The 23,980-nt window shown below is 39.6% G+C and overlaps 1 protein-coding gene across 9 annotated transcripts in view; it reads left to right on the top strand.

Moving 5' to 3' along the window:
- Nipped-A (Transcription-associated protein Nipped-A) overlaps positions 1 to 23,980 on the top strand; it is a 520,496-nt gene that overhangs the window by 467,098 nt on the left and 29,418 nt on the right. For all 9 annotated transcript variants that reach the window (XM_070213827.1, XM_070213829.1, XM_070213828.1 and 6 more), the window contains one exon: positions 10,087 to 11,301. In XM_070213827.1, coding sequence (XP_070069928.1) covers positions 10,087 to 11,301 — 1,215 coding nt within the window. The remainder of the gene's footprint in view (positions 1 to 10,086; positions 11,302 to 23,980) is intronic.

Here is a 23,980-nt window from a genome sequence, read left to right on the forward strand (position 1 = left end):
AGATCTCGGAAACTACTAAAGCTAGAAACCTGGGATTACCCACACATATTCTTGGGATTCCTAGGCAGGGCGCGTTTGTTTCAGGGAAGGGCCACGCCCCTCTAAATAACTTTCGGTTTTTTTTTCAAATCTGACCATTTGTTAAAAAGCTATGCACGATCAATGTTTCATATCTCCACCTCGCTCACACTCCCTTTAGCTGATCGTTCTCTCTTGTTTCTTCCCTCTTGGTTTCCCTTAGGGGCATGCAGCTTTAAATGTCGCGTTGCATGCTTTTGTAAATTTATTCACTATATTATCTAGCTCCTGTGGGCATATGATGTTTCCTGGCTAATGTTTGTACTTGTTCCAGTTTGCCAACCTGGGGTTGGCGAAGCTGGCCGGCTTAGGTAAATCTAGGGACAATGTCGTCTCGCCAGAGACAGCCCAGTGTTCACCCCACTGAGTGTGGTGGGCGTTAGCATCGCAGCCTATCACCAAATCTTACTTAAGCTCTTCACATTCCTTTTCCAGTTTTCTGACTAGCGCGTCTGGGGGGTCTTCATTTTTAAAGGCCAAGTAGCCGATAGCAGCTTTATGGAGCCATTTTGCAGCTCCAGGCTTACTGCCGTGTTATCTCCGTTGCTGTAATTGCGAACCAGAAATATACTAAGATGCCGTTTAGCTAAAATGCTGGTTCGAATTTTACCTTCATTGGGGTCAAGCAATGCCTCCTACTACCCAAGGTTCCGGTACTAAGACCACTTCGGCTCCGCCCTCGGCCAGGTGAAGCAATAGAGCATCAAATGCCGCTCCCAGCTCAGCGACGAGTCGATTGAGTAGCCGTCCTTCGGCACACCAGGCGCCTCCACTTCATCCGCAAGCACCTCCTCGGCTGGGTTGCCGGCAGGGCTTTCCGTGAAATTGGAGTCTCCTTTATAGATTTTGATAAGTACGGCGATGAAACCAAAGTTGTGCACTCTTCGAGCTGCCTCTATGGGAGCGACCTTGTTCAGCACTACGATCACCTGCTTTATATCACTAGCTTGCTTCTCCACCTTGACGACTTTCCAGTCCTTTGTGAGGAGGTGTGGATTGCATTCTTGCAACATATATAGGGTGACCTCCGGTGATTTGAAAGCTGCAGGGTGCCAAATTCTAGCTCGGGGCCTACTGGGGACGTCACACCAATCTAGTGTGTCACTGTTTGCCCCTTCGAGCACCTCGGCGAGCTGTGCTGTCGCCTGTTTGTACAGATCGCTGATTATCGCAGGCCACCACATTTACACTGCCCTGGTACCAGCCCGAGTCCATACAGCAAGGCGATGAACCGGTCTTCTAGCTTACCATACGCAGGCCTATAAGGGACAGCTGGGACTCAACCGCCTTCCAGTTTTTCCTAGGGATCCTACTCTCCGGATTTTCCCTGTCAAAAAGTCCAAGTAACTCCCGATCCTAAGTGATCTCGGCAAAGGAGACCGACGGCTGGATCTTCGATCTCTTCGCCAGCGGTCCGGGCAGCTCTATAAAGCATTGCCTCTTTACCTGAGCACCTTCTTGTTGGGGCTTCTCCTGCCCATCGTTTGGGAACACCGTCCTTGCCCACTAACTTTTTTAGCCCTTCGGAAGCGAAAGCGTAGCAACGTTGCTTCTGGCATGTGAGCGCAGGGTTTGGGCGGCAGTCCGCCTTTTTGCGTATACTTTTCGACACCTGCGTCAAAAAGGCGATTGCGACAGTTTTCCTGTCCCCAGACATCCCTAGGAAAGGTCTGCCCGGGAAGAGATCCGCGATCCCCGGGTAAGGCTGTGGATAGAACAGGGGGTCGCCATCTCCCTGAGCTCACCGTTTGAGACTGGGCTAGTTTTTGATCCGGGCCCCCAGCCAGGCTGACTCTTGGCACGGTCCGAATTACACCGTTGTCCGGCCCGGAGTGAGATGTTGTTTGGGAGAGGAAGGTGGTAGGTAATGTGTAGGGTATATTGGTTTTATGTAGAGCAACTATTTAGATGCGGCTGAACAATTCGCATCGTCGGTACTGCTTCGTTGCAAGATAACCGCTGGTTGTCCGGGACTGCTTCCGTCCACGATTCCGTGCTTGACTTTGACCACCAACTTATTCTCAGATGGCCTCGATGGAGACCGTCCGCCATTCGCAACCTGTGACCCGCTCGGTCGCCCCATTTAGGCGGCTAGGCACAAGTTCCTCAGACCGAGCATGGATAAGAATTCCATGTTAGTTACGTAAGTAACGACTTATTGAAATAAAATCAGTTTTTATACAGAACTCAACAGTGAAGGTTGTTTTTCCTTATATCCTGTTACAAGTATAAGTAACGTGTTTAAAAAATTTTACAAAGCTGTTAAGAACTTTTTAAGATTTAATGTTATCATACTATTTTTCAAGACGTCACACAGTGGGGTACTTTAACCGCAAACTATTAATTAATTCACACAAGCTTAATACATACCACCTTATTTGGTATCGATTTAGCGTCGCTTGTGAACGGTTATGTTTACCTTTGTGCTCTGAGTTTTTGATTTATTTTTGTGATTTATTCGCAAGTGTTTTGAGTTTGCTTACTATCAAAGCTTTTCCTAACAATCGCTATAGTGTTTTAAATAGATCTCCCTATAAACGGGTATGTGGTTTTAGTTATTTAAACAATTCTATTAGATTTGTTTAATATTCTCGGGGTTGTTAGTGTAATTTTTACTCTCTAAATTTGCTCTTGTATTCTCTCTCTCTTTCTCTTTTTTTTCGCTCTATTATAACTGTAATTTCGCTCTCTCCTAACCTCCCGAACATGATGGAACTATACAAGGTGGTCTCGTCGCGAGAGCTGCCCTCTTTTAAGGACGTCAGTCTCAATCTAGCTATCTCCTTCTATCCTCTCGCTCTTATACTTTCGTGTTTTGTGTTTTTGCAGTTTTGAAATTTGATCCCAGTGCCAAATTTACTCGAGGTATTTTCACATTTTCATATTTTTATTTTTTTACTTTTTTTTAATTATCTTGTTTCTTAATGACTCTCGTCTGTTCTAAGAAAAATTGTACTCTTTCGACTACACCTAAAGACACTGCGTACTGGTCTCATGTGGACATGTGAGTCCTGCAGGGAATTGGCAGCTGAGACGGCCTATTGAACCTGTCACGAGTTTTTAAACAGCTTAATGACGGCTTCAATTCCGTTTGCGACCAATTTAATAATTAGAAACTTTTAACCGAGTCGCCCAAGCGCAAAAAAAGCCAGCTCAACGACAGTAAATGCGAATGTAGAATCCACCTTAAATCCTAACCTGGTAGCTGCAGCCGTTTCTGCTGACACAGAAGTAAGTGAACCACCTGTGCCAATAGACACATCTAGTTCCGGTGTAGTCCTTGTATCTGAAAGTCAGGCCCGTCGGAGTCAATTAATTCGGTACCGACCATACCCACAGGTTCAGTAGGTGCCGTTTTTGTCTCTCAGCCGAGTGACGTTCAGACTGCTGTTTTGGGGCGAAAGAAACTCCCAGTTGTACCCAAACGAGCCGTTTCTGGCTCACATCTGGGTAATGTTCAGACTGCTGCTGGGGGGCGTAAGATACTCTCAGTTGTCCCACATAGGAGCAATTGTTTGTTTCAAGATTTACGCCTGATACCACATCTGAGGATGTTTTGAAATTTATTCGAGAAAAATTCCCATCCGAGGATATTGCGGCGGAGCAATTTAAATTTTCATACGCCCGTAGGATAACGTCTTTCAAAATTTTTGCTCCGCCAGATGTGTTTAATATACTACTTTCTGAAAGCTTTTGGCTTAATGATGATATGGTAATCAAAGAATTTGTTCCTAATAAACCGAGAACAAATAACAGGCTTTCCACGGCGCCAAAAAACTGAAAAGTTTATTTTTGGCTTACCAAAATGTTAGAAGACTTAACATGAAGCTCCCCAAGCTTTATGCTGACTCCACGGCATTTACTGACGATATCTTAGCTTTTACAGAAACTTGGCTGAAACCAGAGATACCCGACTCTGAAGTTCTGTCAAATAATTTTAATACCTACAGAACCGTTCGGCTTTCCCGTTAAGGGGCGGTGTCCCAAATGCCGTTACCTCTACCCTAAATTCTGAGAGAATTCACTCTCATGTCCCTAGTGACAGTGAATTTGTTTGTGTGAAAGTTTTCCTGCAATCCTTGTCTATTTTTATTACTTACTGGCACTGACTTAATAATTTATGAGCAACATCTATCTGCTATTAAATCTATTCTGTCCTTTTTTTTTCCAACGGGGACCTTTTCATTGTTTTGGGTGATTTTAATATCCCTAATATCTCTTGGTTTCTTCCCTCTGACTCACTTGTAGCTACACCTTTATCTGCCCATGATTTTGTGGATGGCCTTTTAGAATTATCGTTACAGCAAGTAAGCTTTATACGAAATTCTTTAAATAGACAATTAGATCTAGTATTTGTTTTAGATCCGCTTGAAGTTACGGTATCTAGAATTGACGCACTTGTTGTACCTGAAGACCGATATCATCCAACATTGGAATTGACAATTGGCCTTCCCTGTACTGATACCCTTTCTCCTTTAGTTCCTCAAACTAAAAAGAAATGCTTTCGAAAATGTGACTTTAATAAATAAAATTACATGATTTCGCAATATAATTGGACTGATTTGTGCCATAAATGCATTGTAGAAGAAAATATTTTTATTTAATTTTTAAACGCAGCACAATGGGTAAAAAGTCAATTTTTTTGGCATAAAATCAACTTATTTTACAAATTATTTTTAAAAATTAGCCAAGAACAGTTATCTTCGATTTTTTACTAACAACACTATAGTGTTGATAAGCGAACAAAGTCAGCTGTTCGATTGACTTTGTTGTGTGCGTAAATTAGTGAAAAATCTTTGCAAACTTTCAGTGCTTATTTTGTGGAGCAACAAAATGGTTTATTATTTCTGATCATGTCAAATCGTAGTAAAGGTATTTATAATCGTATCTTAGATTACATGTTTTGATTATTATGGCTTGTTGTCCAACTGTGAACTGATTTAAATGTGTATCTTTTTAGCTTAAAACTAACAAGTTTGCTTGTGTTCCGTGGTGTACAACTTATAAATGGCACAAAGTTGCAAAAAGGTAAAAACGCAAAGTTATTACCAAATGTATCCTTAATATCGCAAAACTAATACATTTTGCAACTTTTTGCACGTTTCTTAAAAAAATGACTTAAATCCAGCAACTTATAAACATAAAGAAATTTCTTTTTAAATAAAAAACAAGAAAGGAAGCTACCTTCGGCCAGCCGAAGCTTATATACCCTTGTAGATAAAGTAATGCTCACTCGGTGCAGTTCCAGGGATTCCAGAATCAGCGTTTCTATTTAATTTTGTTTATACATAAGTAGTCAAGAATCAAAACGCCTACTTCCTACAAAGTTACAATGAATTTTCTTATATTTGTTTGAATATTCCTATGGGAGCCTTAAGATATAGTGCTCCGATCCGGCTCGCTCCGACATATGTACTACCTGCAATAGAAAGAAGACTTTCGGGAAAGTTTCATCGCGATGGCTTTAAAACTGAGAGACTAGTTCGCATAGAAACGGACAGACGGACAGACGGACATGGCTAGATAGACTCGGCTATTAATGCTGATCCAGAATATATATACTTTATGTGGTCGGAAACGTCTCCTTCACTGCGTTGCAAACATCTGACTGAAATTATAATACCCTATACAAGGGTATAAACAATCTAAGTGGCTTTCATTAATCTTAAAAATTGAATTTATGGAAAGGGACAAGTCAAGTGAAAATCCTGGCTCCAAAGGGCTCAAATATAAAGTAGCTGGACCCCCGTTAAAGCTAAAATTGGCATCTGCTCTTAGATAATATTTCACTTTTCTTGTACATGTCAGCAATTTTTTTTTTGACTAATTTTAAAAATTAACGTAATCCGAAATTAGTTTACCGTCTTACCAATACAAATACAAATTTTTTAAAATCCCTGCCAATTAATTTGAATATGCGGCTTGGGCGGTGGATGAAAGCAATGGTCCGATTCAAAAAGCAAAAAAAAACCGAAATTACTGCTTTATCTTTATAGTATATATAAAAAATTTCTAAATTGTATCTCTAAAACTAAAGTTTATGCCAAAAAAATAGACTTTTTTCCCATAGTGCGCTGTTTACAAATGAAGATTTTTAAACTTTGCTTTGACTTTAAAATTTTGAATGCGCCCACCTTCTCTTGTGGTTCAGTTAGATTGTTATTACATCGGCCACTTTGGAGAAATGAATGAGTGGGTATTTTACAAAACTTGAAATCTAATACAATCTAATACAAAACAAGGGTGGGTGTCCCGACTATCTAATAGGGTGCGTGTCATAACGCCCGGTGTCATAGCGCCCACTCAAAAAATGTCATAGTGCAACTTCTAAAAAAAATTCTAAAATGCATTTTGAGTTAACAAGAATACCGATAAGAGAATTCCTTTTTGTTGTAAAGCGCATTCGAATCAATGAGATTACTGAGAAGAGAGAACCGTTTGTCATAATACCTCTTATGCTTTTTCATAATTTTGTCAGTTAAACATTTCAGGAGTTATGTTCCGGTTCTGATTCAGAAGATGAAGATGTGGAAAATACTTTGCAGTTCAGCCAAATGGCTGACGTGCAAAAATGTATTATTTGCATTGATAGGGCGCGGCACGTAGTTTTTCACCCATGTAGGCACTTCAAAATATGCTTTGAGTGCTTCAAAAATCTGGAAGAGCGTTCAAAAAACTCTCTATTGCTCTGCCCGTACTGCAGACAGATAGTTGAAAATCATTTACAAGTATTTCAATAAATTGTTAAATAGACCGCAGACAAAATTTTTTTTTCAAAAAAAATCACGGGTTTTTTTTGACAAAAATTTTTTGTCTGCGGCGCTTTTCTTTACCCCGAATATTTAACTTCAACCACATTACTCATTGCTAAATTATTCTACACAACTGTTTACTATGTTATATAGGGCGCAGAAAAAAAAATTGTTTGAATAAAAGTGCAAGCCGCATTATTGTTTACTGCGCGCGCTCAACCTGAATACGACTTCTTTACTTATATAAATAATCTAAACTAATCGGCCCTGTTCTAGTTTTCACTTCCGAAAGATTCACACGGAATCGAATTTCCCAGACCTGTTCCAGGACTCACTTCCGAAAGAACTGTAAGGATTCAAATATCCCTCGTTGTTACTCGGTTAACTTCCGGAAAATTCACATGGAAACTTTCCGCCAAGCATTTGATAGGCGGTCTTAAATCAGCCATCATGAAATCAAATTCACTTCCGAGTAAAAACTGGAACAGGTCGGAATATAAAATTGGAACTCTAAAAAACGGTCAGTAGCAAATTTCACCCAGAACGGACATAAAAATCTAAAAAAATCACATTAATTACTAAAGTAATAGTTAAATATATTTTCCCTGAGGGCGGTTTGACACTTTCCTGTGTGTCACCGGCGTTATGACATGCACCTTATCTAATACCCATCACTCAGCTAAAGGGAGTGCGAGGGAGATGGATATATAACATTTGTTTGATTGCGCATAACTTTTTAATGAATGATCCGATTTGAAAAATGTCTTCTCCATTTTGATAGGTATAAATATACACAACAAAATTGCATTTATACTTCTCGGAAATCTTTAAAGGTGTGGGCGCCAGACACATTTTAAAATCGTTAGTAAGCGATTGTGGGCGTTAAAGGGGGCGTGGCGCTCGGCTGAAATAAACTTGCACTGCGTAGGAAGCCCAAGAATATGTGTGGTATATGTGCGTTCATACAGACAGACAGACGGACATACGGACATGGCTAGATCGACTCGTCTAGTGACCCTGATCAAGAATATATATACTTTATGGGGTCGGAAACGATTCCTTCTAGTTGTTACATACTTTTTCACGAATACAATATACTGGAGATTAAGTTTATTAGTCCTGGAGGACCTTGCCTATTGCAAGTGCTCCATCAAGTAAGGGGGTTCGTTTGATACAAGGACTTTGTGCACTCCATTGTAGTCCATTGTGGAAGGGACCTTCCCCGACCTGTGGAAGAGCAAAAAACTTCTGCTACTCTCGAAGCCGGGCAAGCCAGCGGGAGAACCTTCGTAGTACAGGCCCATCTGTCTGTTGGACACCATCGGGAAAGTCTTCGAGAGGGTCATAGCAGCAAGGCTGTACGCAGGAGGACTTTCTCCCAGCCAATACAAGTTCCGAAACGGAAGATCAACCCTGGATGCGATCAAAAAAGTAACTAGGATTGCGACTGAAACCATCGCAGGCACAAGATGGAAGGGAGGAGCGAAGGAGTATTGCCTTGTAGTGACCCTCGACATCCGGAATGCGTTCAACACGGCGGATTGGGGAAGGACGTGGAGTCACTGAGGTCCTTCAACATCCCCGTGTACTTGCTGAACGTAGTCCACAGCTACCTCAGCTGTCTGTCGACACCTCGTCGGGAGCAAGGACCTACGAGGTCACTGCCGGTGTTCCACAGGGTTCGATGCTCGAGCCTTTTCTGTGGAACACTATGTACGACGGTGTCCTCAAGCTCCCAATGCCAAACAACACTAGCATTGTCGGCTTCGCCGACGACGTGGCACTGGTACTGGTGTCCAAGAAGGTGTTAACAAGATTTGCGGCTGCCAACAGGGCGATCCAAGCGGTGGAGGTGTGGCTTTTAGTGGCGGGCTTGAAACTGGCAGCGCCGAAAACAAAGGCTGTCCTAATCTCGAGCAGGGAAGTGGTGGAGACGGCGGAGATCCTAGTCGGTGGGACTACAATTCAGTCTCTGGGAGTGATGCTAGACACACGCCTGTCGTTCCGCGAGCACCTCGAGTACGCGAAAACAAAACTTCGAGTACGCGAACACAAAAGCGAGGGAGACGACAAGATCGCTTTGCAGGATCCTGTTGCGAAAGGGCCGAAACAGGACAAGCTTTATGCTGCACCGGTGTCAACTCGACATATCATCGTCTGTGCGCTATCAGAATAGCGTGCGTCTTTAGAACCATCTCTGTCGATGCGGCTCTAGTTATCGTTGGCCAAGTCCCGCTGGGAGAACTGGTACGGGAATCCAAGGATATCCGCACCACCAGTGCTGCCATCACTCAGCTTGAAAAAGCAGATGGGCAAAAAAAAAAGGTACAAAAGAGCAAAAAATTAAAAAAAGGAGGGACCCAAAGGACGTGGGAGGCAGCAGCAGCAAGCGTTCTGCAAACGCTGCGATCTCTGGAGAGGGAAAGGAGAGGAGCAGCGGTTTAGGTGGCCATTTGTCGCGTGAAGCCCCCTAATCACAATAATATTTATTGTTGTTTAATAAAGGAATAAAAATAAAAAAAATTTGTTTAATATTTGTATGAGTAAAGTGCACTGGGCAGATCATTAGAGTGTGTGTGCAGACCGCTGTTCTAAAGTATACGTGAGAGGCAGAGGATGGGCAAAACAATTCCCTATGCTCTCTTAATAAGACGCTGCCAACCGCTGTTCTAAACTAATGAATGGAACTCAACTCAACTCGCACAAAAAAAAATTGGTAAAATTAACCAACATAATTTTCAAACAGTCTCCAACCACAAAAATGGTCAATTCTACCAATTAAATAGTTACTATCACAACAACAAGTACACACCTTTAGCAAAGACACACACCTATTTATTTGGTAGAATTGACAGTTTTTGTGGTTGGGGACTGTTTGACAATTTATTACCAAGTTTCTTTTGTGTGTTTAAGAACATTCTATTACCAGTAAAATGAGTATTCGATGACCGAAATTGAGTTATCAGAACTCAAGATCGAAAATAAAAAATAGCCAAAAACGTTTTTTACACTTAAACTAAAATAGGACTAAAAAAAAATTGGTAAACATGTTTTTTTTGTGTACCAAAAATTTTAAGTGTGTTTTAAGTGTTTACTTTACTGGAAAACCAAGGTGGTTTTCGAGTGTACTTGTGTTAGTGAAGAAAGCTTCCCTTCTTGTTATTTTGTACTTGACTGCTAGAATGTACTGCCATTTTCAACTATAGTAAACCTCCCGTTTATTTATATTTATAATATAACGACATTTTTATTTCAGAATATGGATGGTGTTGCTCCAAGCTGTGCAAGAACTAATCATGGAAATACTCCATCAGTTAATCCCATTAAAGCAACCCCACCCATGTGGCGCTGCTCTAAGGTGATGCAATTACAAAGAGAAGTACATCCCACAATATTAAGTTCCTTGGAAGGAATTGTAGACCAAATGGTGTGGTTTAGAGAAAGCTGGACAGAGGAAGTTCTTCGACAACTACGCCAAGGTTTGATAAAATGCTATGCCATAGCATTTGAAAATAGGAATACGGTTGTCTTATCTACTATAACCCCCCACACGTTGCACTTCGTTAAAAAGCTTGGATCTACATTTGGAATTGGAATAGAGAATGTTCCAGGATCCGTAACCTCATCAATTTCTAATTCAGCAGCCTCTGAATCTCTTGCAAGACGGGCCCAAGTTACTTTTCAGGATCCAGTGTTTCAAAAAATGAAGGAACAATTCACTAACGATTTTGATTTTTCAAAGCCAGGTGCTATGAAATTACACAACTTGATATCAAAATTGAAAACATGGATAAAAGTCCTTGAAACAAAAGTCAAAAAATTACCTACATCATTTTTGATAGAAGACAAGTGTAGATTCCTATCAAACTTTAGTCAAAAAACAGCTGAAGTCGAACTACCCGGAGAATTATTAATACCTTTATCATCTCACTATTACGTAAGAATCGCAAGATTTATGCCGCGTGTAGAAATTGTTCAAAAAAATAATACAGCTGCACGAAGATTGTATATACGAGGTACAAATGGGAAAATATATCCCTACCTTGTAGTGCTTGATTCCGGACTGGGAGATGCACGACGAGAAGAAAGGGTACTGCAATTAAAACGTATGTTGAACTATTACCTAGAGAAGCAAAAAGAAACAAGCAGACGGTTTCTTAACATAACTGTTCCCAGGGTTGTCCCTATATCGCCACAAATGCGATTAGCAGAAGATAATCCAAACAGCATTTCTTTATTAAAAATATTTAAAAAATGTTGTCACAATATGCAGGTAGACTACGACATGCCAATAGTTAAGTATTATGACCGCCTTTCTGAAGTTCAGGCAAGAGGAACTCAAACCACACATACAATTTTGAGAGAAATATTTTCTGAAATACAATGGACTATGGTCCCAAAGACGCTACTGAAACATTGGGCTTTAAAAACATTTACGGCATCTACAGACTTTTGGCATTTCCGAAAAATGGTAAGCATTATTTTAATTGCGCATGATCATATCTATAGTTTTTTTAGTATTTCCTCCACGTTGAAATTTGTTTTTTTTTTTGGTAGAGAATCGAAAATTAACGTCGTATCCTTTTACCCTTTTACTCTACGAGTAACGGGTAGGTTCGGGGAAAAGCATGTACCAGGTAGAAGGAAGCGTTTACAACCCTATTAAATATAGATGTTCTTGATCAGGATCACTAGCCGAGTCTGTCCGTGTGAGCACTGAGATTTTAGAAGCTATAAGTTTTAGAAAGTTGCAGTTTGGGACTTATACTCCTTAGCTTCCCATTCAGTTTTCCACGCCTCCTCTAACGTATGTACACTACCTGCCAAAATAATAAGTACACAGGTTACATTCTCGCTTGCTAAGATATATCTCTAAAGTTATTGAGGCCAGACCTCTCAAACCTTTTTATTTTGAAAGGTTATTTTGTTTTGAAATATTTTAATTAAGAATGGATACAGTAAACTTGTCTATTCCATGTTAGCCATACATTTGTGCTGAAAGGTCGGTTTTGGGGTGGTACACTTGTGTTATTTATAAATTGTAAAATAATAAATCAAGAATGGTATATTATCTTAAGTTAGGATCATATTTATGAGAAGTCTGGGCCAATTGGACTTTCCAAAAAGTTTTCTGTGTACTTATTATTTTGGCCAGTAGTGTATGTAAAAGGTCGCCGGCCTTTTTCTTACACTACTGGCCAAAATGTATAATTAATAAGATAGATAGAGCAGAAGATAATACAATACAAAACAACGAAGCTATAATATTTGTGCTATGAGGCAAAAGTCCACGTTTACTGGCAATTTAGTCATTTTTAAATTAAATTGTTTTCCTATTAAGTTCAGTTTAATTTTTGGACCGTTCCTATGCACTATGGGGTAAAAGTCCACTTTTACTGGCATTTAGTCATTTTTTAAAGATTTTGCAATTGGAAAATATTTAATAAGAGCGTACTAACAAAACATCAAACTGTTATGCCGTATACCTATGGTCGTTTTCTCGTCCGTCCTTCAAAGTAAAATTTAGCTAATGGATGGATAAATTTATCCAGGCGGCAAATCGGGTTTCGTTTTCTCGTCCGTCATTTAAAACTCCAAATAATTTGAGACTAGGTGGCAACACCATAACAGAAGAGTTAACTTAGACACTTAGGGCCGTTTTCTCGTCCGGACTTTAATTTGCCTGCCGGGAAACGGAGCGATAAACAAAAAATGGTTTACTCGTCCTTATGTTAGCGCAGGTGGCGACAAATTTTGTCTCGGTACTTCATCCACCAAAATTTGTGCGGCTGGATTGTGCGCAAGTGTTGCCAGACATTGTCAATCTGGTTCCACTCTTCATTTAAAAACAGGTGATTCTATTTACAGTTAAATATAAATCAAAATTGCTAAAGTCATCCAATTTATTTTAAAATGAATTCCCGAGCGATTTGTCAAGACCAAAGAAATTACTTTCAACATTACAGTTATAAAGAATTTGTTATAAGGGTTCGATTGCGAAAAAGCGGTGCTATTTGTTTTGCAAAAAATTGTTTTGCGACTTGAATCTAAAGTAAAGAAGTAAGTGCATTCATCACTATGGACGGCAGTCCATGTAGTGACGAAGCGCACCAGGAGAGTGTGCGAAGGCGACTACTATATATACACGAAGAAATGAAAATCTAGTGTGATGGTCCGATCATAATGAATGATACACCAATCGAAAGGTATTGCAATAACTTAAAGGATTGCATACCAAGACTTTAAGAAAATCAATTGGCTTGGGAGAGAGAGCGGTGAAAGTGAAAAAATGAAAATTTCGAAATTTGGAGCTGTTGGGGCCGGTGGGGATAAATGCCCCCTCGCAATGTTTTAGTTGTATTCCTTTTGAAAATACCCGTCGAATGAGGGGTCATTTGTCAAAATCCGACGCTCCGTTCAAAAGTTATAGCCAAAATAAGATTTCCTTCTTCTTCCCAAAATGAAAATTTAATTCTGTTTGTCAGTTTGTCAGTTTGTCAGTTTGTCAGTTTGTCAGTTTGTCCAAAACATGTTTCTTAAGTTTTGAAAATTTAATATGACGTTCATCCCATCGATATAAAAAACTTTTGTTCTACCACTTTTGGAAAAACTCGCTAGTTTAGCGGGAAAACAGCTATAAATAGCTAAAATTCGGAAAACCGTAACTTCTATACTACTAAAGCTACAGACTTGTGCTGCATCTTGTTTGAAAGGTATTTTTAAATGCTATAAACGCCTTCTATATGCAATTTGTGTAAATGTAATAATTAAAAAGATATGAACAAAAGACAATTTTTTAAAACTTTTTTTTTAGCTTTTTTTTATTTTTCTCAAAAACGGCTCTAACGATTTTCTTGAAAACTTTAAACTGTATAGCCCTTGAGATTCCTTAAATTTTGGTATATAACACATTACTGTAAAAAGTCACGTTTAAAAGTTATTTTTATACGAAAATAGCCACTTTTGCCAGCTCGAACAATTAACGCTCCCTGAGTATTGAATTTTGTGGGAGGGTATCCGAACTGTATTTTAGGGTCATGGAATCTGTAAATTTGCACTTAAGAGTTCCATATAGGAATCTTTTGTTCTACGACTTTTGGAAAAAGCCGCTACTTTAGCGGGAAAAAGCTAAAAATAGCTAAATTTCGTTAGTTTGTAAGTTCTATACTACTAAAGGTACAGACATGTGCTATACCTCGTTTAAAAGGTATTTTGAAATACTTCAACGCCTTTTTAACTTAATTTGTTAAAATACAATAGTTTAAAAATTATGATTGACCAATTTAAATTTAAATGTTTATATTAGCATCTATGAGAGCAAAAGTAAACAAACAAAAACTTCTGATATCAAATAAAAACACCTCTTAACGAGGTAAAAAACTAGTGACGATCGCACCTTCAACGTACAAAAGTTCTGATATCAACATTTGTGACGAAAAATTATTACACTCGTCATTAAATAGACTTTCTAATCTTTTCTCATTCGTCACGCTGCAATAGAAAATGCCTGTAAAGGGAAAAAGGCTGGAATAGTTTGCTAGGGCAGGCCGAATGAGAAAAGATTAGAAAGTCTATTTAATGACGAGTGTAATAATTTTTCGTCACAAATGTTGATATCAGAACTTTTGTACGTTGAAGGTGCGATCGTCACTAGTTTTTTACCTCGTTAAGAGGTGTTTTTATTTGATTTGATTTATAGTCAAAAATCATTATTGCAGGGAAACGACAATATAGTCATATAGTCATTTTCTAATAACTGTTGGCGATTGTTAAGGAAGTTTCTTTTGCTATAACGTCTTTTTCAAAACAATTTATGAAGTACCGGCGTACTTAAAAATTAAAATTAAAAAGCCAAGTTTCCGAAAGTCATAGGAGCCATAGATTGCACGCATGTAAGAATTCAATCTCCCGGAGGCGATTCCGAAGACACCGGTTCTACAAGAGTTGTCTCCTGTTCGTCGGTATCATTTTTATACCCTTGCAGAGGGTATTATGATTTCAGTCAGAAGTTTGCAACGCAGTGAAGGAGACGTTTCCGACCCCATAAAGTATATATATTCTTGATCAGCATCACTAGACGAGCCGATCTAGCCTGTCCGTCTGTCCGTCTGTCCGACCGTCTGTCCGTCCGTTTCTACGCAAACTAGTCTCTCAGTTTTCAAGCTATCGGAATAAAACTTTCCCAAAAGTCTTCTTTCAATTGCAGGTAGTATATAAGTCGGAACGAGCCGGATCGGACAACTATATCATATAGCTCTCATAGGAACAATCGGGAAAAAAAATGTAAAAAAATTATATCTTGGTTGTTTTTGAACCTATAACATCCTCCTTTTGGAAATGTAATTTTTTATCTAATTCTGAATTTCGAATAAAATTTTTTCAAAATCAGACGACTATATCATATAGCTGCCATAGGAACGATCGGAAAATTAATGGGAATATAATAGGAAATAAATTATTGCTTCGTTGGTTTTTATTGTATTCTCTTCTACTCTAGGATATAACTCTTTTCAAATATTTTCGAATTTCGATTTTAATTTTATCAAAATCGAACTACTATATCATATAGCTGCCATTGAAACGAACGCAAAATTAATGAGAAATAATAGGAAAATTAACATTTTTGCGATTTGTAAATTAATAGGAATTATTTGCAAGGGTATAGCTAAGGAAGCCAGCTTCCTTTCTTGTTTTTTATTAGTTTGAAATTTTGTTTATATCATAAGCTGTTAGAATGACTGTTTTATGGTATTTTTCGATAGTTTTTCGATTAATTTTTGAAAATTAGTTAACTCTTTTCTTCTGGGGCCTTAAATTAGTGCGCCTTTTATTTGGAGTTTTAAATGACGGACGAGAAAACCAAAACCGATTTGCCACCGGGATAAATTTATCCTTCCATTAGCTAAATTTTACTTTGCAGGACGGACGAGAAAACGGCCTTTAGAGGTATGCAGCTTTTGCGTTTTTTTCTTAAAAGATTGAACTTTCCAACGAACTAAAAGTAAAATTTCTTGGAATTTTATATGATATAGATAATTCAAACCAAAGTCGGAAAATTTTTCGTACTTTTCGGTTTATTATTTTTTTCACTCACGATAAAGTATGAGATAAGACAAACTAAAAAAAATTAACATCGCTAAAAAATATTATGCCGTTTAAGATTTATGAACCGTTAAAAACTGCAAATTTCGGAGGCTCCCACATCAACGTTTGTCAGCCAATCGATTTAAAAAAAATTTCTAATACCTCCTTAATCGCAACTTAACTCCGTACTAACCTCACCTTATTCCCACTGTAACTCTACCGTTCTGGTAGCCTAAATATATCATTTTATTTAGCTTAGCGAATGCAGAGAAAAACTCGTACTATTTTTTCCTGGCGCGATCAGCCAGAAGTGAGATCGGTCAATCGTTTGTGGTCTCAAGTAAAGAACTCCAGAAGAGCCCTACGGTTTGAGTCGTGTAATCCCGGAGCGGAGTGTGTCTGAACCCCGAGTGAAACGAGCCAGAAGGGAGATTGGTCGAGCGTTTGTAGGCCTCAAGGGGAGAACTCCATAAGAACCCTACGGTTGAGTCGTGTAGTCCCGGATCGGCGTACGACCACGATCCCGAGTACCAGAAGCCACGCCTACGTCCAACCGCCCAGCCAGCATATCCAGGAGCAGAGCGAAGGACGTCGTCAGCGGCTAGCCAGCCAACGCATCGCGAGAGATCGCGCTACGAGGAAACGTCACGGGCATAGAAGCGAAGTGAAGCGCTCGGCAGCATCCCTGCGTAACTTGGACTGCCAGCGCGACCTAAGCGATACACTAAGCCAACAAACAGCTGTGTGGCTATGAGGGCGCCGAGGAAAGAAAGAGCGCGATAAGAGGAAAGAAAGAGTGCGATAAGACCAAATCAGCAAGAACCGTTAACTCCAAAATGAGAGCCGGAGACTGAAGTTGGGAGATGAGCAGAGCAAACGGTGCGCCAAAACGGCAATGTAAATAAAAAACAACAACAATGCACAATGCACTCGCGTCGTTAACTATTTTCGCTTGACATATATAGCACTTTGAAGATGGTGTTTCACTTAAGGCATTGCAAACTTTGCCATCCACCATAGTGAGTTGAAGAATATGATCGATATGGAAAATCTGGTTGGTGGCGGTTTTAAATTCCGTGCGAGTCAGTTGTTTAATTTTGTTTTTAAAATATCGTTCTTCATTTTTTATTAAATTTACTGATTCCTTTTGAAATTGAATTCGAATCGAGCGGCAATAACGAGTCGACGATGGTCGTGGTTTTTTCCAAATATTTTTTTTTCCTCATCATTTTCAGATTTTACTATTAGTTGAAGCGGAACATAAGATGTAACATATAAGCAATTGTCTTCCAAATTATTATTTTCAAATTTTTGCTTGTATTGTATATGGTCCAGAACTGCCATCGAAGCCCCATTTCCCTTTTAATGTGAGGTTACTATAGCCCTCATCAAGTTTATCTGACGCAGTGTGGTCAAATAAACTTTGTAAAGAAACTTCAATGTCAGATTCTGTAACGCTTATTGGCTCAGGATAGCTTTTCTGCTTTTCCTTTAAAATATTATTATAGCAGGGAAAAAAGTTAGCATCAATTTTACTGTTAACGAAGCATTTGATAAGTTCATATTGACGTTTTGTTAAATTTGCTTCAGTAATAAAAGCTACTACTTCGCATTCCTTTGCTGGAACAATAGAAGGATTCGCTTGCCTGCAAGCCCAACGTATGTCATCCGCAGCGGACGCATCGAGCTCTGCTAATCCGTCGTCGCTTCGTTCTTTCTGAGCACTCTGCTAGACTTCATTTGGGACGTCCTCGATCAGATGATTTACTGAATTGACTTAAACATATAGAATCAAATTCTGCTAACCTGTCAGAATTTAGTTGAATAACCTTTGCTTTTATTCTATGGCATTTATTCCACATTTCAGCAAATTTTTTGAATAAATAGTCAAGTAGTTTCTTAAAAACATTTTCAATAATTTCGAAACCATCAGATTGAAATCTATGTTTTAAGTCGTCATATACTCGATTAGATTTTTCAGCAACTGAACCTGTTACTGAGCACTACATTTTAAAAATATTTAAGCGTGATAGTGTGCACTGATATGAATTGGCTATTAGAGCCCTGCATGAATGGATTCAATGAATTATTTTAAATTCTTTCTTTTATAAGAATGAATTAATTAGAATTTTGAGTTTAATAGAATTGAATGAATTTGAATTTTGAGTTTAATATAATTGAATGAATGAATGGCATGAATTCCGAAATAATTCAAACGACAATTTATTTTGAAGAAGAAAGGGCCATAATTTTGTGAATAAATCTGCCTGATTTGATTTGTTAAAAATTTTCCACTTTGTGTTCTCAAAAGAAAGCACAAAAAAAATATGGAAAATTCAAAAAATTCATAAAAATAATTCATTCGATTCATTCAGTTCGAAATGAATTAGAACAACATTAAATATTTTTCACATAGAATTGAATTAAAGAAATCAGAAATTTCATGGCATACTATGATAAAACAAAAATTGAATGATTCATGCAAGGCTCTATTGCCTATATATTATATAAAAAAATCAGTTAAAAAAATGTAAAAAGTCAATTTAAAAATTCACAATTGAACAATAGCGATGTTTTTCGATTTTACATCGATCAAATAAAAACACCTCTTAACGAGGTAAAAAACTAGTGACGATCGCACCTTCAACATACAAAAGTTCTGATATCAACATTTGTGACGAAAAATTATTACACTCGTCATTAAATACACTTTCTAATATTTTCTCATTCGGCCCGCCCTAGCATACTATTTTAGCCTTTTTACCTTCATAGGCATTTTCTATTGCAGCGTGCCGAATGAGAGAATCTTAGAAAGTGTATTTGATGACGAGTGTAATAATTTTTCGTCACAAATGTTGATATCAGAACAGATTGGTGTATTACTCATTACGATCGGACTATCACAGCAGATTTTCAATTTTGCGGCTATATAATAGTAGTCGCCTTCGCACACTCTCCTGGTGCGCTTCGTCACTACATGGACTGCCATCCATAGAGATGTTTGCCTGTTAAATCGCAACAAGCTATGTTTTCTGCATCTCTATTGAGCAATTGAGATTTCAAAGCACAAACGAATATGACGAACACAACAAAACACAAAATATGCACGAACACAAAAGAGCGTATAACTCAGAAAGTTGCAAAAACTTGCAGCTAAAATTTACAACATAGACTAAGAAAACATTCACTAATAGTTAGAAATTTGTTTCATCAAAGGGTAAGACGGGGGTCACAACTTTTTCTTTATCTGAAATCGATGTATACAAAAAAATACACCACTTACCAGTTCACTGATAAAAAAATAATTTTAAAACAATAACACAACACATAATGACATAAAAATTACTCAGTTTTAGAGTACATACCTTTACTTTCAATATGCATTTTATATGCCGATGATTGGACGCGATTTAGTTATAGAAATTAATTTTTTAGTGGAAGCTTATTTTGTGGCTGCGTTCTCTGTGATGTGCACGTTTTTTTTTTGTCTCACTTCTCTCGCTATTCGTAGCGCGTACGAATTAGTGTGACCAAAAATAAATTTACCGTTCGATTAATTGCTCTGTTAAGAAATATTTTTAAGAAAAAAAATCCTCAATTTCTCATTTTTGTTTTTTTATTTTTAACCTACACACAAAAAAAAACTTGGTAAAATCAACTGTAATAATTGTCAAAAAGGCCCCAACCAGCAAAATTGTCAATTCTACTAAGTAAATAGTCATTTCAAAGCAAAAACAAAATACGCGTAACTATTTTAATAGTTACGTAACTATCTTTGTTGGTCAATTTTACTAAGCAATTTTTTTTGTGTGTATGAAATCATCCACTGTGCTGTGGTGGCGGGGGTGGCTTGATTGTAGAAGCCGAGATGAGGCCCAGGAAAAGGATGAATTTCCGAGCAGAAATCGTAACGAAAAACACGGGTAGAAAACTTCGGGGTTTTGCGCAACGTGCGGCTGTTTATTTGGTCACTTGAAAAAAAGAACCAATTACATGAAGCTTAACCTAGCGGCTCCAGAGCGGAGCGTAGGGTTGCGGAGATTTGGAGAGGGAGAGCGCAGGGCAGTGCGAGCGAGCGAGATGTGGACATCTGGAGAAAACTGCCGCTCGACACTGCCTCCCGAAATTAAACGCCCTTTTGGCGTGAACATTTTCCCCCCCCTGCGAGGACCACCGTAGCAAAACATCTGGAGAAGTTTCTGCAGGATAGCGGGAGCGATCGTCCAAGTGTAGAAGAGTGTGGTGGTCTTTTCCACACTTCTGGCAGCAAGTCCCACTGCGGCACGAGTCCTAGGAATGATCGTGGGCCAAGCAATTCGAGCAGTACTTATGCATATGTACTTCCTGGATCCTTTTTTGGGCGCTAAGCCGCAGAAAACGGTGGCATTTCCGTAGAGGATGGATTTTTTGACAGACTCGGCATTGGTAGGATTTAGTACCTCTAGAACCAATAGTCGGAATTCGTTGTAGGAAGGACCCTTATAATCGGATCGGTAAACACGCGCTGAGGAGGACGAAATTTTGTGTGGGATTGGCGCTGACACTGGCCCTGGAGGTTTGGATGGAATCAAAGTCATTGTAGAATTGTTGCTTGGATGCAATAGCGTATAATGCCGACTTTGGCAAGTAAAACAACTGTGAGCGCTAATGCAATCCTGCAATTTATGGCTGCTTGCAAAACAATTGGAACATAACTGCTTATCTTGGATGTAGGCTGAACGATCATTTACCCGCATTTTAAGAAAGCGTGGACATATACGCACGGGTTGTTTTTCTTTTAAACACAGATCGCAGCCTTTGGGTATTGGAAGTACTCTCGTGGTGAAGGACTTTAAATTTGGAAGTTCTGCTAATCGAGCTGGGACTTTGGACCGAACTTGGAGTGAACTAGCAGTCAAAAAAGAATCTATCTCTAGCCAAGTGGGAATCCCATCATTGCACACAGGTCCCAATGCCCAATATTTTTGCAAAAACCTATTTTTTTTTAAGTTACGAAAAAAAAACATTTTATCTCCTTAGAATAACATACGCTGCATTTAAAAATCGCAATTTCGTTACTGAAATTGCAGCCATGCTAAATTTGGTGGCCCTGAAAGTCAACTGTTCGTTAAACAGAAATTTTGACTTTTTGACAAGCTGAACAATAGCACATTTTAAAGTAAGATTGCAAAAGTTCTACTTAACATTTTAAAACAAAGTAAAATGGAAAATATTAGCAGAAATATGTAAAACTTTAGTGTTTAGTGCAATATTTGTTTAATGTGATGTATCTTTGTGTATACGTGCTTTTGTAAAGTTGTATATTTAACAATTTTAGCCTAGCATTTTTCGTCTTTCGTGGAATAAAAGTAGGTTGGATTGTGCCGGATTATAAAAACCAAAGCTTGCAAATAACTGTCAACCGATTTTCCTGAGGCAGTTTAATCTCGACAAAACCGAAAAAAATGTTTTTTTTTTGTTTTTTTTTGGTATAAGCCGATAATAGGCACATTTTTAATTAACACGCCTCACAAGAAAATAGTTCTTGTTTTCATGTTTGTCGTCATATAGTTAAAGAAAAAGAATCCCGAAATCTGGGTTAATATATATTATAAAAGTCGCCCGTGTCTATCACGGCCGAGAATCCATAAGTCCGCCGGGTGTCGTCTGCGGAGACGACGTCGGCCCAGTGGTGTGGCAAGACGTCTAGCCAGGCGGTTAGAATGCACCAGACGCCGATCCCTGTAACGATTCGAGAACTGAGTTATCATCTCAGTCACTGTTGGTACTCCTGTGTCTCGAAATAAAACGCTATTTTCAACGTAATGATGCCACTTCACCCCAAGCATCCTCCGTAATGCTTTCGTGATGCAAGTCTGAACCCTTCTTAGCGACGTGTCGCAAGCGGTGCCTCAGCATGTTATTCCCCAATTTAGGGTCGGGAGAACAATGGCTTTAAAGAGCCGCACCTTGGCCTGAAGGGATAATCCGCTATCTGAGCGAAGTAGCCAGTCCATTTTGTCTAGTTTCGTCCTCGCTGACCCACAGACACGGTCAATCTGACCCTTCCAGCATAGACGGCGGTCTAAGGTAACACCGAGGTATGTTACTCTCTGCTCGTGCTTAAGTCTATCACCATCCAAGTAAAGACTGCGGGATCGGCCAGGTCGAAGGGCAAAGGTGGCGTGTTGCGTTTTATCAACGTTTAGCGCAATATTCCAACGAGAGGCCCAACATTCAAACTCGTTCAAAAATGTCTGTACGCGCCACGAGCCCGAGGAGGGGGTGCTGCCAGTAGCTAGGAATGCAGTATCATCTGCATAGGTGGCAAGGAGAGTACCACGAACCACTGGGTTTGGGAGATCCGAAGTGTAAATTGTGTACAGAACCGGGCCAAGGACGCTTCCCTGTGGTACACCAGCACGAATTAGACGTAGTCCACATGTCCACGAATGTCAACGGCAAACATCCTCTGGTCCAGAAATGACACAATGAGCTTCCAGAGTCCCTCAGGCAGTAGTGGCATTAATTTATAGAATATACCTTCATGCCAAACCCTGTCAAAAGCCTGTCTGACATCAAGAAAAACAGCCGAGCAGTATTTATGACCTTCTAAGGCATCTAGGATGTGGTTCACGACTCTGTGAACCTGTTCGACAGCGGAGTGGCGACTACGGAAACCAAATTGATGGTTTGGTAGAGCGTCATTAAAGGTGTCAATATCCAGGAGCCTGTTAAGTACGATCCGCTCAAAAATCTTGGAAAACGTGGACAGGAGACTTATTGGCCTGTAGGACTCAGGGGATCAGGTATCTTTGCCCTTTTCGGGGACCATTGTAACTAGAGCACTTTTCCAAGGTGATGGAAAATGGCCAAGGTTGAGTGACGCATTAAAGAGAAGGCAGAGCTGTGCAATGACAGAGTTGGGAAGTAACTTTGCAACTTTACCATCGACCTTATCCATACCAGGAGCTTTTGTTGGGACCAATCGTTTAATATGATCACGGACCTCTTCCTCATCCACTGGTCGCACAACAACAGGAGGACCGAAAGAGAGTCCAAACCTAGAAATTGTGGCTCGAACTTCCTGGTCAGTTGCGAAATCGAACGGAGTAAATCGGTTTTCCAGATCATCTGCAAATACATCTGCTATTTCAGAATCACTGTGAGCCCAAGTGCCATCGCTTCGTTTAAGAGAAAACCTGTGAAGAGGTTGTCTTTTCAGATTTCGTGTGCATTTCCATAATGCAAACCCATGATCCTGGTTGGGAACAATGGCACTAAGGTGATTCACGAAAAATCCAGATTTTGCCAGTCGAAGGACTTTTCTAAGTTCTGACACGGCAGCCCTCCACCTTGCCAAGTCCAGGGTATGCCTTGTCCTCATCCAAATGCGGCGAAGTGTACGACCTTGTCTGGCCAAGACTGCAATTTCAGGTTTCGAAGAAGCCCATGTTGGCGGCGGTATATGTACACTTCTAGCAGAGCAAACGAATCAACGTCATGCGCAGTGACAAGCGGAGGGTTTTCTTCAGTCAAAGCAGTGAGCCTGGCACTGAAATTTCTAATATCCGAGCCCCGAGGTAGAAGCCCAGTTTTGATGAAGCCACAGAGAAATATAACAGGAGCGGGATATGATCAGAAAAAAGGCCCGAACATTCAGAGATAAAAAGGTGGCTGCACGGTATACCTCTATACACTGCAAATTCAATGGCAGTCGGAACATGATTATAATTCCAGGGAAAATGCGTGGGTCCCCCCGTGGCCAGAATCTGCATGGTTGAGCTAGAGACAACAGACATCAGAGTGTTTTTACGAGGGCAGAACCGTCTGCAACCCCAGAAGCTCTGGTGTGCATTCCAATCACCTCCAATAATAAAGCGGCTACCCACAGAGCCGAAAAGGCGCAGAAATTCCGCAGCTGGCCACAAGTGACGATGACCAGGAGGACAGTAGACAGCGCTAAACGAAATTCTTCCAAACGACGTGACCAAACTTATAGCAATTGCTTGCAGATGAGGCTCAGTTATTGTGGTGCTCAGGTGATAGTCCAGGGACGATTTAATAATGATAGCAGCACCACCACA

The sequence above is a fragment of the Drosophila takahashii genome, chromosome 2R (assembly GCF_030179915.1).
Source record: "Drosophila takahashii strain IR98-3 E-12201 chromosome 2R, DtakHiC1v2, whole genome shotgun sequence".
Lineage (NCBI taxonomy): Eukaryota > Metazoa > Arthropoda > Insecta > Diptera > Drosophilidae > Drosophila > Drosophila takahashii.